General features: G+C 32.7%; 1 protein-coding gene across 1 annotated transcript; it reads left to right on the top strand.

Annotated features, from left to right (window-relative positions):
• The first annotated feature begins 6,105 nt into the window (after nt 1-6,105).
• LOC112501820 (phosphatidate cytidylyltransferase 1-like) lies at nt 6,106-15,588 on the top strand. The gene is made up of 12 exons (XM_025105548.1): nt 6,106-6,219; nt 8,295-8,408; nt 9,094-9,347; nt 10,202-10,353; nt 10,450-10,591; nt 10,972-11,128; nt 11,381-11,428; nt 11,519-11,605; nt 12,915-13,043; nt 13,129-13,185; nt 14,894-14,977; nt 15,207-15,588. The coding sequence occupies exons 2-12, from the start codon at nt 8,334-8,336 to the stop codon at nt 15,294-15,296; spliced, it is 1,275 nt and encodes a 424-aa protein (XP_024961316.1). The 5' UTR covers nt 6,106-6,219; nt 8,295-8,333; the 3' UTR covers nt 15,297-15,588.
• Nucleotides 15,589-15,742: the final 154 nt, after the last annotated feature.

The raw sequence follows: 15,742 nt of genomic DNA, 5'->3' as shown, positions 1-15,742 counted from the left end.
TTCTTCTTCTTCTTCTTCTTCTTCTTCTTCTTCTTCTTCTTCTTCTTCTTCTTCTTCTTCTTCTTCTTCTTCTTCTTCTTCTTCTTCTTCGGCTTCATATACTCTTTTTCTCGTTCGAATGGCGACCCTTTCGGGCGATTTGATTATGACATTAATGGTAGAACCTCTTCTTTTTGTAGGGTTTTGTGGTGGTTGTGATGGTTTCATGCAACAAAGACTTGCACCCATTAATGGGTATGCAATGGTTTCTTGATAATGTGTTTCTTGATTCTTTGTGACTAAAATATGAGGAATGATGTATATATATATTGAAGTTATTATTTATTATTTTATACGTATAACTTCTTAAACTTTATGATATACTTGAACTCCATAAAACTAACTAATATGTATGTTTAAATACAAGATAAACAGTGGGTCTACTGCTATGCTGGATTATCTTTCCAAATCCCTGACCAATCGACTATATTAACTTTAGATTGATATACTAGTCAGTTCGTAAGTTAAGACGACACAAAATTATAAAAATAAAACCGAAGAAAATAGAAAGAACTATGATCGAGAGTTCGAGTTTCTTGAGTTCAGAATCGAGATGCATGACTTTGCACTGTGATAAAACTAGTTCTTAAATTATATCAAATGATCAATATTGATTACATTTTTTTGAATAAGTATGCGTCTGATAGTTTATAAGTAATGAATTTATTTTCATTTATCGACTAATTAAACTTCTTAATGTAATTGTGTATATATATATATATATATATATATAGATAGATAGATAGATAGATATAACTACGTAAAAAAAATTCATATGTATGTACGTACATCATGAATTTATATGACATTCTCACGTTGATTGCCAACAATAAAAAATACGTGTAAAAAATGAGATCAAGATTCACAAAAGAATACACTTTTTTTTAATGATTATGTGGTTATTTAGTTTAGTTTTGATATATTTGTTCGTTAGTATTTCTCCTCAATGGGATTTTTTTTCTAAATAAAATATATAAAAACAGAATTCTAAGAAAAGAAAGGACGACAGATAAGAATAAGACGATGTGAACAGATCATCATGGTTTGTTTTCCTGATCTTTTTTATCATAGTTTTTATTTCTAAATCTCGGTAAAAACAAAAACGATGATGATGATTACAAAGCCTTAAACTCCTTGTTACTTAGTTTCAATCAAAGAATCTAAGGATTGTCTTAGTATTCCTCAACCTTAATCTTGGCTCTTGCTTTGTACGGAAGTAAACTTAGAACATATCCTAACGACTTTGATAACTTTTCGGATTTCCGATTTTATACTTGTCAAGATAATGAAAGAAGAATCAAAATCAAAATATATGTTCATTCAAATAAAAACGACATTTAGATAATAATATGAATGATAAGAAACAATTATGAAATCTTGAATTAAAAAATGGGCATGTATTGAACCACGACAGAGGGTTCATCGATTGCTAAAACGTGAGCAAATATTGTATCTATTTCCAATGTTGTTACGGTATGGTACTTGAATATGATATGCCAAGAAGATTTGTACAATTGTCCCTGAATGAATCTAAGTTCAAGGATTAAGGGGTTGTTTGTTTACTTAATAGTTTCATTAGACAACCTCTGAACAGTTAAGAGATGATTCTTGTTTGGTAAAAAAAAAGTTTATCTCTTAATGGTTCTAAAATCATGTGAATGATTTTTGTATTTTGGGTTTCTCTTAACTATTCAGCACCCTGATTCCATTGTAAACAATTCCAGAACAATTATATTTCATTTTGCACTATATCATGATAGCCTTTTAATCATTCTGATCACTTAATCATTCTGCACTAAATCATTCAGCAACTGCCAAACAGTCTCTAAGACTATAGTTTTTCGATACTAGGTCAAATTGTTAGTCAACTTTCATGAGAAAATATCTGGACTTGTGGGTTCATAAAATATTTAAAATCAAAATGTATTAAAGAGAACGTTATCATTCTATTGAGTTTATCAAGGTTCAATAAGCCATTTTCTCTCGTGTCTGAATGGGGCCAATCGGAATGGATAAATGTCACTTATCCTAAATTTTCACATCCCATTCATGTCAACTAGTTAATCATATGAATACGTATAATTAGAGAGAAAAAAGTGAACATGGATTAAATAAATTTATAATAAATAAAAACCTGACGTCTCTTAACTTTATTTGATGAGAACAAGAATGCGACGTCCGACTTTGGGACATGATTTATATCCAATAAGAATACACCATCATGTTGGACAGTTAATGGATTAGTCGGATAAAAAGGGCTAAAAGACCGAAAGGACTCTGTATGGAGCCCATTGCAAAAGCATTTGAAACCCTAAATAAACTCACACTCCATGATCTTTTTGATTTTCTAAATATTAGCAACGAAAAAAGATACAAAGTTGTTCACTTGTTCTTATAGATGTGTATACGTATATCATAAAATACATCTGTATACCATTTCATTTAGGACATAATAATTGTCTGTCCTACGTTTGGTATGACTAGAACATGACTGGACTAATTGTCTGTCATGCGTTTGGTAAGTTGGACATGACAATCAGAACTGTTAAAATGACCAGATTGTCCTAAATGTTGTTTAATGTTACTTTACATCATATAATGATTGTAAATACACGAGCATTTGAATGTAAATATTCAATAAGTTAACGAGTACAACCAAGTGATTTCGATCCACCACTACAAAAATTACAAAACAAACAATAGTCAAAATTCATAGTAGCTATGTATATTCAATAATTGAAACAAATTTCATAGGAGCACTGAACTAAAAAAAACCAGTCTTAAACAAACGTAAAACAGATGTGAAAATCGACACCAAACGAGTCTTGAACAAGTCTAAAACAGATTGGAAAATCGACACCAAACCAGTCTTGAACGAGTCCAAACAGAACCAGATTTGTACTGTGTTTGTTAAGTTTATTATTAGAGATGCATCAAACAACAAAAGTTACCATCTTTTCATATTCTGTTTCTCAAAGTCTACAAGAAACCTGACGAGATGGATGGTGTGACGAGAATAGTGAATGTTTTTAATTAAAACAAACTAATGGACCAAAATTGTAAAATTAAAAAACTAAAGGGGGTAAAAATTAAAAAAAAAAGAGGACAATTTGTCTTTTATTTCCCACCTACACACATGGTGTTGTATTCTCCTTTAAACGCACACATGATTTGACCTTATTATCTCCTAACTAACATTTTGATTCAACAATATTACTTCAATATTTAATCATATGAAGCACATTTTTATTAATTTCATTTTACATATAAAAATAATTTCAATATTTAATACAAAACTCAAAACAACTTATAAAACAAAGACAACATTATTCTTTTTTATATCTGAATATTCAACCCGTTATACGAGCCGACTAATCTCAAGACGGCCATCCGTTTAACGGGTAGCCTAGAGTCATCGCATTTAAATCTCCAAGGCCACAAAGAGATATTTTTATTTTTAATTGGATTCAAACATAAGACCTCCGAACACTTTTAACCTTTGGAGCTCAAGATTAAACCAATTAGATATCACCCTTGTGATTGAAAACAACATCATTTATTTGAAGTGATAATTATAGCTTCATAGAATTAAATCAAGATTAAAAACTTTAAAAGAAATAAAAATTTGTATTTCTTTTTTAAGATAATACAAAATAAAAAAATGCTTATTTTTATATGTATGCATTTAAAAGGTTGTTATTGGAATACCCTTTTTGAAATACGAGAAGGGTACTCGTACGATGTAGCGAGATACATTTTCGATTTTAATGTTTCATTTTATTGTCTCTTTGTCGATATTATAATATGGTTTTATGTGGTTTGAGAAAGCAATAATGCTTTATTTTTGAATAAAATATAAATTTGAAAAAATATATTGATATTTAGTATGAAATTAATTATTTAAAATTTATTGTTTTTTGTGTATTTCTTTAATTCAATTTTTTTTATAATTTAATAACGAAGTAATTTATTTTTGATTTAATAATATAATTTGTTATAAATATAATAATTAAATATTTACTTAGAACTAAATGATTATCCTAATTATATTTTAGATATTTTATATGGTTGTCATAATCAAAATAATTATATTTTAGATTTTTTATATCTAAAATTAGATGGTTATCATGTATTTAATTATGTTTATCTGCATTTAGTTATACATATTCAAATATAGAGTTTTAATAGGTGGTATTTACACACAATTTACTTGTAATCTTGAATTTTAAGTAAATGTATCAATAAACAGTAATTCATGAATAAAAAATGGTTTTTTAAGAGTTTTTATCAAATGTTTTATAATATAGTATAGATTATTTGATGATGTTAAAACAAAATAATAATATAAAAACTAAAATAAACATTTACTCATTTTAATAATGTATATACTAGAAGTATGCTCGCACAATGCAACAAAATGTATCTCGATTTTAATGTTTCGTTTTATTCATTCTCTGTCGATGTTATAATACAGTTTTTATGTGGGTTTGAGAAATGAATAATGTTTTTATTTTTGAATAAAATTTGAAGATATCATAAATCTTTGAAATAAATATATCAATCTTAGTATCAAATTAACTGTTTAAAAATTCTTATTTTTTATGTAATTTCTTTAATCAATTTTTTTATTATAATTTAATTTAGGTTTAATGATTAAATAATTTATTTTTGATTTAATAATATAATTTTCTTATAAAAATAATAATTAAGTATTCTGTTAGAACTCAATGATTATCCTAATTATATTTTAGATTTTTTATATTTAAAATGAAATATTTATCTTGCATTTGATTATGTTTATCTGCAGTTAGTTACACAAATTCAAACATGAAACTTTAATAAGTTGTACTTTACGTATAATTTATTTGCAATTTTGAATCTCAAGTAATATGCATCAATAAACAGTACTTCATGCAAAAAAAAATGTCAAATATTTAAAATATCTAACAAAATCAAATAATAAATAAAATTACGGTTTACTTTGATTTGGGTTGTCTTTTTTTTTTCTCCTATTGACTAATAAAACGTATATGAAATCTTGAATTGGCTCCGCATCAGATCTGCTTAATAAGTGTCTGAATGGATATCATCATCTCTTTACATTACTTTCAATTTTGGTTCTGGTTTTTTGTTTTTAACAATTAAAAGGTTGAAAAAAATAAAATCTATTAACTAAACATTTTTATGAATACAAACACATATTAATTATTTGACTTTAATAACAACAAATACTTTTTTATATCTTCGTCGTTTTCTAACTTTTCGTATCTTACTTGAAAACAAAATATTGCAAAATGTAAGATCCCACATTAGTTGGAGAACGGGATCCAAATTATGTTCTTATAAGAGACTTGATATCTTGTCTATCAGACGTATTCCAAGTATGTGGATAAAGCGGACAATATCTGATACGGTTAACTTGAGATGTTACATAAAATTAGTTTCGTTTCACTAAAACAGGAAATCGTAATATCGTTTAAATTACATGAAAAATGTAAATATAAAACCAATAAAATATGCAAAATGGGGTAAATCATATAGATACAGTTAGAAACTGTGAAAAGCAGTTTGTATGTGTTATTTCATCATATAACCATGCACTGTTATTTCATAGATGAAACGTCAAGAAATGTTTTGGTTGTGAAAAAAAACACAAAAATATGTTTATACATGAAACATACTCATACTCGCACACAAGAACAAAACATGTGATATGATATGAATCATAATTCAAAATCAAGTTTATTGAATGATTTTTACGGGATTGGTTTTCACATGTATTGTTTCATATATATGAAATGAGGTTTTATAGCTTATAACTTCTAAACGGTTTTTAGATGATTTACGTGTCTATGCAAATGTGCAACTGCTTCATGGACATCAAATAAGAAATCAAAACTTTAGGGTGCAAAATGAAACTAGTTTAAACTTTTGGACTGATAGTGTATTTTCTCTCATTAGTTTCAAAATGTTCAGGAGCACAAGTTAATTATTTTTTGGGAGTGGGCACAATATTATATATCATATATGTGTATAGATGTATATATATATATATACACATATGTCTGTGTGTATATATATATATATATATATATCTACATGTGTGCGCAAGGGTCTGTGTTAAGTCTGCAAAGTGTTTGAAGATTGATTTCGCTTACAGTGATTCAGATTTGACTGCTGGTTTGTTTCATTCGTTAATTTTATTTAATTCGATAATTTATGTTTTCGTGTCTGGATTTCAATACTGCGTGTGTTAAAACCAGGTGATAATACGCACAATTTGACTCTGAAATGTGATACTTTATTCAATAAATCAAGCTGCCTTTTTATAGGCTTACACAGGAAACAGAACAGCAAACTATCAGCTAAGAAATAGGAACAACTAGGACTAATTCAAAATACTTATTCAAATCTAAACAGACTCAGTCATATGACCGTTTGTAACCAAAGACTTCAATAGCGTGATCATGAATCATCGAAGTTTTTGTCTTCCGTTTGTATTTCTTACTGAGTGCTTAATATAGTTCTGTTTATGGTTATGTAATGTCTAAATGATTCAGAAACGTTGGAACTCTGAAAGCTTTGAAGTTAGTTTGAAGAAGCTCCATTTGGACTCTTAGGGTTTAAGTTTGATTCGTTTCTGTGTGATCTAAGTATGACTTAGGGTTTGTTTGTTAGCATTAACGAGCTTAATGGGACAGACAACTTATTCGGTCAGCTATACATGACTGTTTGGTAATGGTTTAATAATATAGAAAGTGACTTATTCAGTAAGTTTATGGAAAACATTATATGCAGAAAGCCAAGTTTTGTCCATGCTTATCCTTCAATCTATAAAAAGACTCTCCAAATAAAAACCTTCAACTTATATAGACAGATTAATCCACACCACAACTTTATCCATACAAGATTTAGTGAAAAACCAACCAAACAGCCCCTTAATGTTGCTGGATTGTAGAAAATACGGAAAAGAACATTCTAGTAAAGTTTTTAGAGGTTCAGGTTGTGGGGAATTATGCTTGGAATGGAAGTGGACACTAGGGCTTGTATGTATTGAAAAAAATGGTATCAAGTTTTGAGAACTGAGTTGACCCTTTTGTATGCTAGAAATAAACTGTAAGTATATCTATGTGGTTCTTTATATCAGTCAAAATTGATATGCTTAATACACCCATGATCTTGAAGATAACCACAGACCTCTTTGTCACTTGATGGTAATCATTTGTGTTTGTTTTGTTCTGGTGTTATACTTTTCTGTCTGTTAATTCCAGTTTTTGAAAGATGCTCACTTGATCAAGGTATGTGAAAGAATATTGACTTTGACTTGGTTATATTCCAACAACTTTGGCCTCTTTCTAAGGTTTTAATTATGCCTTCTTTGACAAACTTAACAAGTTAATTTAATTCTTTGAAAGGGGATTTGATGTACACTAATAGCATGAGGGTATCGTATAAGCAGAATCAATGCAATTCAGGAATTGTTTTATAATGATGTCAAATGCTCTTGATTGGTTATAGTTATAACTTATAAGCATAGATGCAAAGTTCCCAACAGATTTTAAAAGGTTAGGGGGGATTAACTAAAAGGCTTGTAGTAACTGAATTTGCATTTGACAAAACGATTGTTACTTATCACCCTGCTAAACTTATGCATATATAATTATGATGCCTGTAGTGTTGAGGACGCGATCTCTTTAGTTTACCAAAGTTGTTGGAAGCGACCTTCTTCAGTCCGTTGCTCTTTCCTTTGATGTTAATACTTATATGCCATCTTCTTAATATGATGATCACATGTTTTGTTCCAATCATGCCGGTAATGTAATCGATCACCATACTTTGTCCCTTCTCAACTGTAAAACAGTCTCAAACCCTGGTAACATATGTATTAAACAGTTAAATATCTGTCTTGCTAAGTTTGTTTTATGACTTGGAGGTAAGTTCTGGTCCTCATTTAATATTTTCTTGGTCATCGGGAGAGCTTCTGCTCACTATATTTCATTCAAGTTTTTTGCACCGTTTGCCCTTTGCAATATAAGCTTATTATTTTCTTCTTTAACATAATATTCTAATGTCCTTGCATCCAATCTAATGGTTTATCTATTTACTGTTGTGTAATAATATCAGTGATCGAGTTATTATCATGATAAGTTTTTTAGGCAATACTAGATTGTAGCAAGAACTATGTTATTACATATATTGAGTGTTTCAGTGTGTATTTTGATCTCACCAGTGGGTTTTTGCATTATGTTATTTAGGTTTGTTGTTGATTAAGTATACATTGTAGTTGTGGGACCATGATAAAGGAGAACGGTAGTAGTGTGCAAGTTACACATACCGGACGGATTCGACGCCGTAAGGGTTCAAACGAGGTAAGCATGCAACTATTATTGATAGATGGTATAATTACATTTACTTGCTCGCAATTCTTACCAAGAAAACCCTTAGTCTCTGCATGTTGACACTTCTAGCTAATGTCTTTGAAATCCTAAATTGAGAAATATATGCACATGGAAACAACTTCGTTGCAAAATGCAAGGGGGGGGGGGGGGAGACTATACACAAAGACTTCCGTCCCGACACTTTTGATAGTTTAGTTATAAAAATTTGTGGATCAGTGAGTTTTCATATTGGGATAATGTCTTCCTGTCCAGTTTCATCATGGGATGAAGCTGGAGATCTATTTCTGTCCTACTTTCTAAACCAAAAGGTGCAACTCGTGTTTTCAAGTTCATTTATGGCTCTCAACCGCATAAAATTGTAATATCCATAGCAAATCATTAAGTTTCACGTTGATCATCTCTTCATTCAATGTTATCCATACTTGAGACCGAGGTTTAGTTCCAACTGCTCAACATTTTGTAATACGTATGCGAGGTTCTCCTGCCATAATGGATGATTCCATTAGTCCTCTGTTTGTGAGGACAACCATATAACTTTCGTAGTAGTCTATTGACTCAATACCCTAAGACATTCCACCTCAAAAAATTTAGTAAAAAAGGATTTTAATTAATATGAGAATTATAGGCTCATTGAGTTTTATCTGTTAAATACCAGGTTCCAGCTGATGTAGGCCAAGCGAATGGAAACCACTTGCTTGTAAATGATCAAAATAAGTACAAGTCAATGTTGATTCGTGCTTATTCAAGTATTTGGATGATTGGCGGCTTTATATTTGTTGTCTACATGGGGCATCTCTATATATGGGCCATGGTTGTCATTATACAAATTTTCATGGCAAAAGAGCTGTTCGGTCTACTAAGAAAAGTAAACGAAGACAAACAACTACCAGGATTTAGGCATTTAAATTGGTAAGAAAAATGACCCTACAGTAGTATGCTGATTTTGTTTTTGGCAGGAGTTTCTTTGGTTCACTCCTAATAACTAAAACTCGTATTTTTATTTGACAAATGTATTGGACGGAATGCTCTACTGATACAGCTAAAAAAGTTAATTCATTGTTACTAGTTTTAAACATTCAAGATTATCATTACCTTGCATGTTTGCACAACTAAGTAGCAGGTTGGCTGGTGCAATTTTGAAAAATACTATTAATAGCCATGGGAGGATCTATTCTAGTGTTTAAATAAGTTTGATATGTTCTTGCAAAATAAACACCATAAGGCATAGGGATCCCAACAAATACTCTTCTTTGTGGATTTGTGGCACCTTCCTTGTTTTTCCGTCCAGTTGATGCTTGATACCAATGTTATTGAAGCGATAGGTTATTTCCATTTGATCACTTGAGCATATAACTATCAGGGGTTGGGTTCTCTTGAGACCAGCCTATTTTCGTGAGACCCGTGAGACCACAAAATGACACTGAATCTTCACAGCAGAACATTGTGAAGGTACAAAAAACACCGAACCTTCATAGCAAAAACACCGTGAAGGTTTACCTTCACAATGTCTTGTTGTGAAGGTTCAATGTTATTTAGGTGGACTCACGGCTCTCACGAAAATAGGCTGGTCTCACATGATCCCAAGTCTAACTATCAGTCAGCAAATGAAAAGCTTCGTATGTCCTCCTGCTATATCCAAAGTTGAATGACAAAAACCAGTTTTCCTTCCAAGTTTGGTTTTATATAGGCCTCTGTTATAGGACAGATTCGTTACCTGTCAGGGGGAAATTGATCTAATTATTGTTCTTATGTGTTCATTTCAGGCACTTCTTCTTCACAGCTATGCTATTTGTATATGGTCGCATTCTTAGTCAGCGGCTTGTCAATACCGTCACAACAGACAAGTTTTTGTATAAAATTGTGGGCAACCTTATCAAATATCACATGGTTACCTGTTATTTCTTGTATATAGCAGGTTGGTGAAAATTGCTTTAACTATTATTTTCACAGTGACCTAGTAAAACTTGGCAGTTTGAATTATTAACTAGTCTCTTTTATTGTATTGGTTCAGGTTTTGTGTGGTTCATTCTCTCACTAAAGAAAAAGATGTACAAATATCAGTTTGGCCAATATGCATGGACACATATGATCCTTATTGTGGTTTTCACGCAGTCCTCTTTCACAGTAGCCAATATATTTGAAGGGATTTTCTGGTAATGCTCTATGCTTTACATTGTTAGTATAGTTAAACTATTCCTGTTTCACATTAATTGTGCCAGGTATGCACTTTTCTCTCCCTAAATGATAGAAGGTTGCTTCAAGTTCCTGATCAAAATGAAAATTGGTATAATCATTTCGAGAGGCATTTTAGGACCTTTTTTATCCATCTTTAGGAGAGTTCTTTTATGAGCTTAGGCCAAGTTTCTGTGGTATCCATCTAAATTTATTGGCTTACTTATGCATAACATTCTTTTTGCAACATGCATGTTTGGGAATTCATACTTGATGGGGCCAAAAACATTTTTAGATTACTAATCAAAAAGAAGAAATTGTCGGCATGCACAAGTTTGAATGCAATCCAACTGTAACACAGGTTCCTTCTGCCTGCATCACTGATCGTCATCAATGATATTGCTGCCTACATTGTTGGCTTCTTCTTTGGAAAAACCCCATTGATCAAGTTATCCCCAAAGAAGACTTGGGAGGGATTTATCGGAGCATCAGTTACAACAATTATATCTGCCTTCGTGGTGAGCAGTCTCTCCTCTGAATTTGTGCCATCCACATGAATGTGATCTTTTACTTAAATTGACTGCTGAAAAGTCATGGAAATAGTTTCTAGGAACTTATTTCATTATGACTAAACTGTTAGTGAAGGGTTACCTTATATATACTCAACTAACGCGTCTGTTTTAAGCTTATAAATTTTGGACATTGGGATGCTATGAATATGATATGACAACATCTTGGTAACAAGTTGTGTGCCCTTGGCCATTTTGCAGCTTGCTAATTTTTTTGGTCGGTTCCAGTGGTTTACATGCCCTAGAAAGGTAATCTGTTTGGCTAAGAAATCGTCTTTTTAGTGTTAAGAAGTATAATTGTATTTCTTTGAGACTTTAACTTTGTGAATTCTCCTGCAGGACCTATCAACTGGTTGGCTCCAATGTGACCCGGGCCCGCTGTTTACGCCAGAGACCTTTACTTTACCTGGATGGCTTCCTGAATGGGTAATTAATATAGAAATACCTGTGTTCGGCTAGCTTAATATACATGTTATCAAATGTTATATCTAGATATGTGTTGCAAGTTAAAAGCTAATCACCACCAAGAATCTACACAAACTTACCATCCTACATTTAGGGGCTGTTTGGTATTGGCTAATTGGGCTTAATAATCTGTATAGCTTATTCGCTAAGCCATTTTTTATTTAGGGGAAAATGGGAAAAAGAACAGAGAGAGAAATACGAGGGTGGAAACTTTGTGATTTTGTTGAAGCTTTTTATCTTATATTGTGGATTCAAGAGACCTTCAAATGGGAATCGGATAATTGAGGTTAATTGCTAGAATTAGGGAGGAACACACTATTTTGTGTAATTGCCGGAATTAGGTAATTGGAGGTTGTCATTAATAGGGAATTGTATATTCAAGAAATCTTTGTTCTTTGCTGCAAAAAGTGCAAATGTTATTTGTTGAGGTGTAAAATGGTCATTTCAGCCATTCAGGCTATATATCCAGCACAACAACTGAACAACAATTTATCTTATATATACGGGAAACTTTATCAATACAAACATATTTATCCGCACAGGTCTTAATGGAAAACGAACCGAACAGCCCCTTGGATTTCTCTCAGTTTTTTTGGCAGTTTGTTTTAAGTATTTGGTGTATCAGTCAGTTCGTGTCCATCTAAAAAGGTAAAAGTTGTGTATGCACCACTGAAAATTTAAGCATGCAGAAGTCTATGATATAATGAAATTAAGAAATGTTTATACAAACAGCACAAGACGAGCAATTTTGGTGCTCTAACTGTGATGGCGTGCATAAACTTGGTTTCTGGTAGATATAGCATAAATATTTAATCAAATTTCCTGCTTGAAGCTCCAAAGAACTCTTTGATTTCTCATATTATAATTGTTTTACCCCTTGTATATCACTCGGGGGCTGTTTGGTTGGTTTTTCATGAAGTCGTGTATGGATAAAGATGTCAGTGTGGTCTAATCTGTCTGTATAGATTGGGCGGATTTTTGTTTGGAAGGGTTTTTCATAGATGGAAGGATCGTGTTTTTAATTGGAAGAGGGAGGTGCAGGAAAAACTTGCCTTTCTACATAAAGCTCCCCTAGAAGCTTACTGAATAAGCCACTTCCTATATCATTAAGCCACTACCAAACATTCATGTATAGCTGAACGAATAAGCTGTGAATGTCATTAAGCTGCTAACAAACATCCCCTTGGTTATATTCAATTTTGCATAAACTTTATTGAGGTAGATGATCCATATAATGATAGTAAAGGTTTTTATTCTTTTCCCTTTTCAGTTTCCGTGGACAGAGATGGAAGTTATGCCTGTGCAATGGCATGCATTGGGTCTTGGACTTTTTGCTTCAATTATTGCACCTTTTGGAGGCTTCTTTGCTAGTGGGTTTAAAAGAGCCTTCAAGATCAAGGTAACCAATCTACATTTTTTTAAGCGTTATATTTCATGCTACATTTGCACATGGTCTTATTTTATCGTATCGTCATTTACTGTAGGATTTTGGGGATAGCATTCCTGGGCACGGTGGAATGACAGACAGAATGGATTGTCAGGTGTGTGGCCATTCTTTATATACCATCTCCCCATGAAAATTTGCAATATTTCTTTTCTCAACAAACATTTACACAAAAGTTGCTTAATTGGTCATAGACATCATTACGATAGGAATTATGATATCAATTTGGGTTCACAACATTCTCATAATTTGTCATTATTGAATGGCAGACATTGACTAATAGTCCAATGTGTTTCCCTTAAATTATGTGTGCCCAATCAAACACTGCAAGAGATGCACAAGCCCTGGGCTTTTTATTTAGTTTTATTTGTAGTGCTAGAATCCTGTGTAACCTGAGCGTAGAATTGATGTGTTTTATATATATATATATATATATATATATATATATATATATATATATATATATATGTTTCAAGTGTCTTTAATCCCAGTGGAAGATACGACCCCTTTCCCCCAAAAAACCAAATCAAACCAAATGAGACCGGTATATCCCACTTGGAGGTGGGGTCTAGGGGTGTTCAAAAAAACCGTTGGACCGCTCAAACCGGCCGAACCAAGTCAGACCGGACCGTTTTTGGCGGTTTGAGCGGTCTGGCGGTTTGGTTTGGTTTGGAAAATAGTAAAACCGGGCTGTTCAGTTCGGTCTGCGGTTTGGAACATTTTTTGGGCGGTTTGGACCAAACCGACCGCCATATATATATATATATATATTTAATTATTTATTTTAATATTAGCAAGTCCAATTTTTTTAACTTATGGACTATAGTTCAAATATATCCCTAAGCCCAACATAAAGTCTAACATCTAACATAATCAAAATGGATATTTAATCTAAAATTATAAATTATATATGTTTTTTTAGTTTAACATTTAAAGTCCATCAGAGACCCAAACCGCCTAAACCGATCAGACCAGACCGCCTTTTCATGGTCTGGTTTGACTGGTCTGGACACTTGATGTCAAACCGCTCGGTTTGAAAATTTTATAAACCGCCATTACGGTTTGGTTTGTGGTCTGAGAGGTTAAACCGGCCAAACCGGACCGCGAACACCCCTAGTGGGGTCTGCGGGTTGGGATAGACGCAAACCTAACCTCTACCTCAAAGAGTAGAGCGATTATTTCTACGAAAACCCATAAGATAGCAATCGAGTCAAGCATGAGTAAGGTTGTCATTTAGTTGATAAAAAATGTAATAATTATACATCTCTTAAACTATGCACATTTTTCATTGTGGACATTTTTTGGTGCGGAGGGAGCTGATGATGGCAACATTATTAAGTCCATGTTGTTATCAGCATGATTTAGGGGATGTTTGGTTGGTTTTTCATCAATCCTGTATGATAAAGCTGGCTGTATAGACCGGGAAGATTTTTGTTTGGGAAGGTTTTTTCAGGGATGAAATAAGCGTGTTTTTTATTGGGAGGGACAGGTTTGGAAAAAAGATTGGTTTTCTGCATAAAGCTCCCCCGTAGAAGCTTACTGAATCAGTCACTTTTTGTATCATTAAGCCACTACTAAACAGTCATGTATAGCTGACCGAATAAGCTGCCGGTACCATTAAGCTTATTAGGCTGCTAGCAAACAGGCCCTTAGAGAGATGTCTTCTCAAAAGAAGCATTTTCTTTTCAATACCCGGACAGTCACAGAGTCACTTCTATGATCTTCATTCAGCCATGTCTTATTGTGTAGCCTCTTTCTCCCGTTTATCTGTCTCATCTTCCAATTCTCATGATTTATCCATGCAGATGGTGATGGCCGTCTTTGCATACATCTACCATCAGTCGTTCATTGTGGCTCAAAGCGTATCAGTAGGGATGATCTTCGACCAGGTATGGTTATACGGGTTATCAAGTGCTTTTTAAATCCACGACCTTCAAACAGGTTTCTCGGCGTTCTTGTCTATTAAGTAATCACATTCTCAAACCTGTCATAATGTCATGGATTTAAAAAAAACCTGTTTGACCAAAGCGTCCCACGTTATGTCCATCTTTTGTTAAAAAAGAATTGAAAAAATGGGTTAAACGGAATTAAAGATCCTGATCGCGTTAACTGTTTCAGATTATAATGAATCTGTCATACGAGGAGCAAAGAGCATTATACACAAACCTCGGACAAATCATCCAGGATCGGCAGTTTGGTGAATCTTAAAGACTACAACAACGATACATTGTACACCAGAGTCGATTGTATTAAAATGTCGGGACTTCTCGTGACCGTTTTCATGGTTTGCTTAGAAAGAGTTGCTTCGTGGTTTACACCTGTATAGTGGTTGTGTTTAGATGAGTAAGATTTGTCCCGTGTTCCTCTCGACCCGTGTCTATTTTAGTAATTTTACGTTTATGGCTTAATCAGTTGGATATATATTCGAGTTAAGAGATTTGTTTTCGGCTAACATTGTGCCGCAAGTTCTAATTTTCACTTGCAGTTTTCACGTTGCTCATTACATCATTCCATTTGGTGTCGGTTTAAGGTCGAATAGGCATCACATAAAGCGCACCGTATATATGGTTTAATCATGTCCTGAAACAGCAAAACACATTGTATATGCTTCAAACTGTAAAAAAATGTACTCTGAAATAGAGTGCGGTACAGTT

Source organism: Cynara cardunculus, unplaced genomic scaffold (genome assembly GCF_001531365.2).
Source record: "Cynara cardunculus var. scolymus isolate 2C unplaced genomic scaffold, CcrdV1 Un_Scaffold_609, whole genome shotgun sequence".
Classification (NCBI taxonomy): Eukaryota; Viridiplantae; Streptophyta; class Magnoliopsida; order Asterales; family Asteraceae; genus Cynara; species Cynara cardunculus.
Note: the sequence above shows the minus strand (reverse complement) of the source record. Positions and strands in the feature narration are given on the sequence as shown.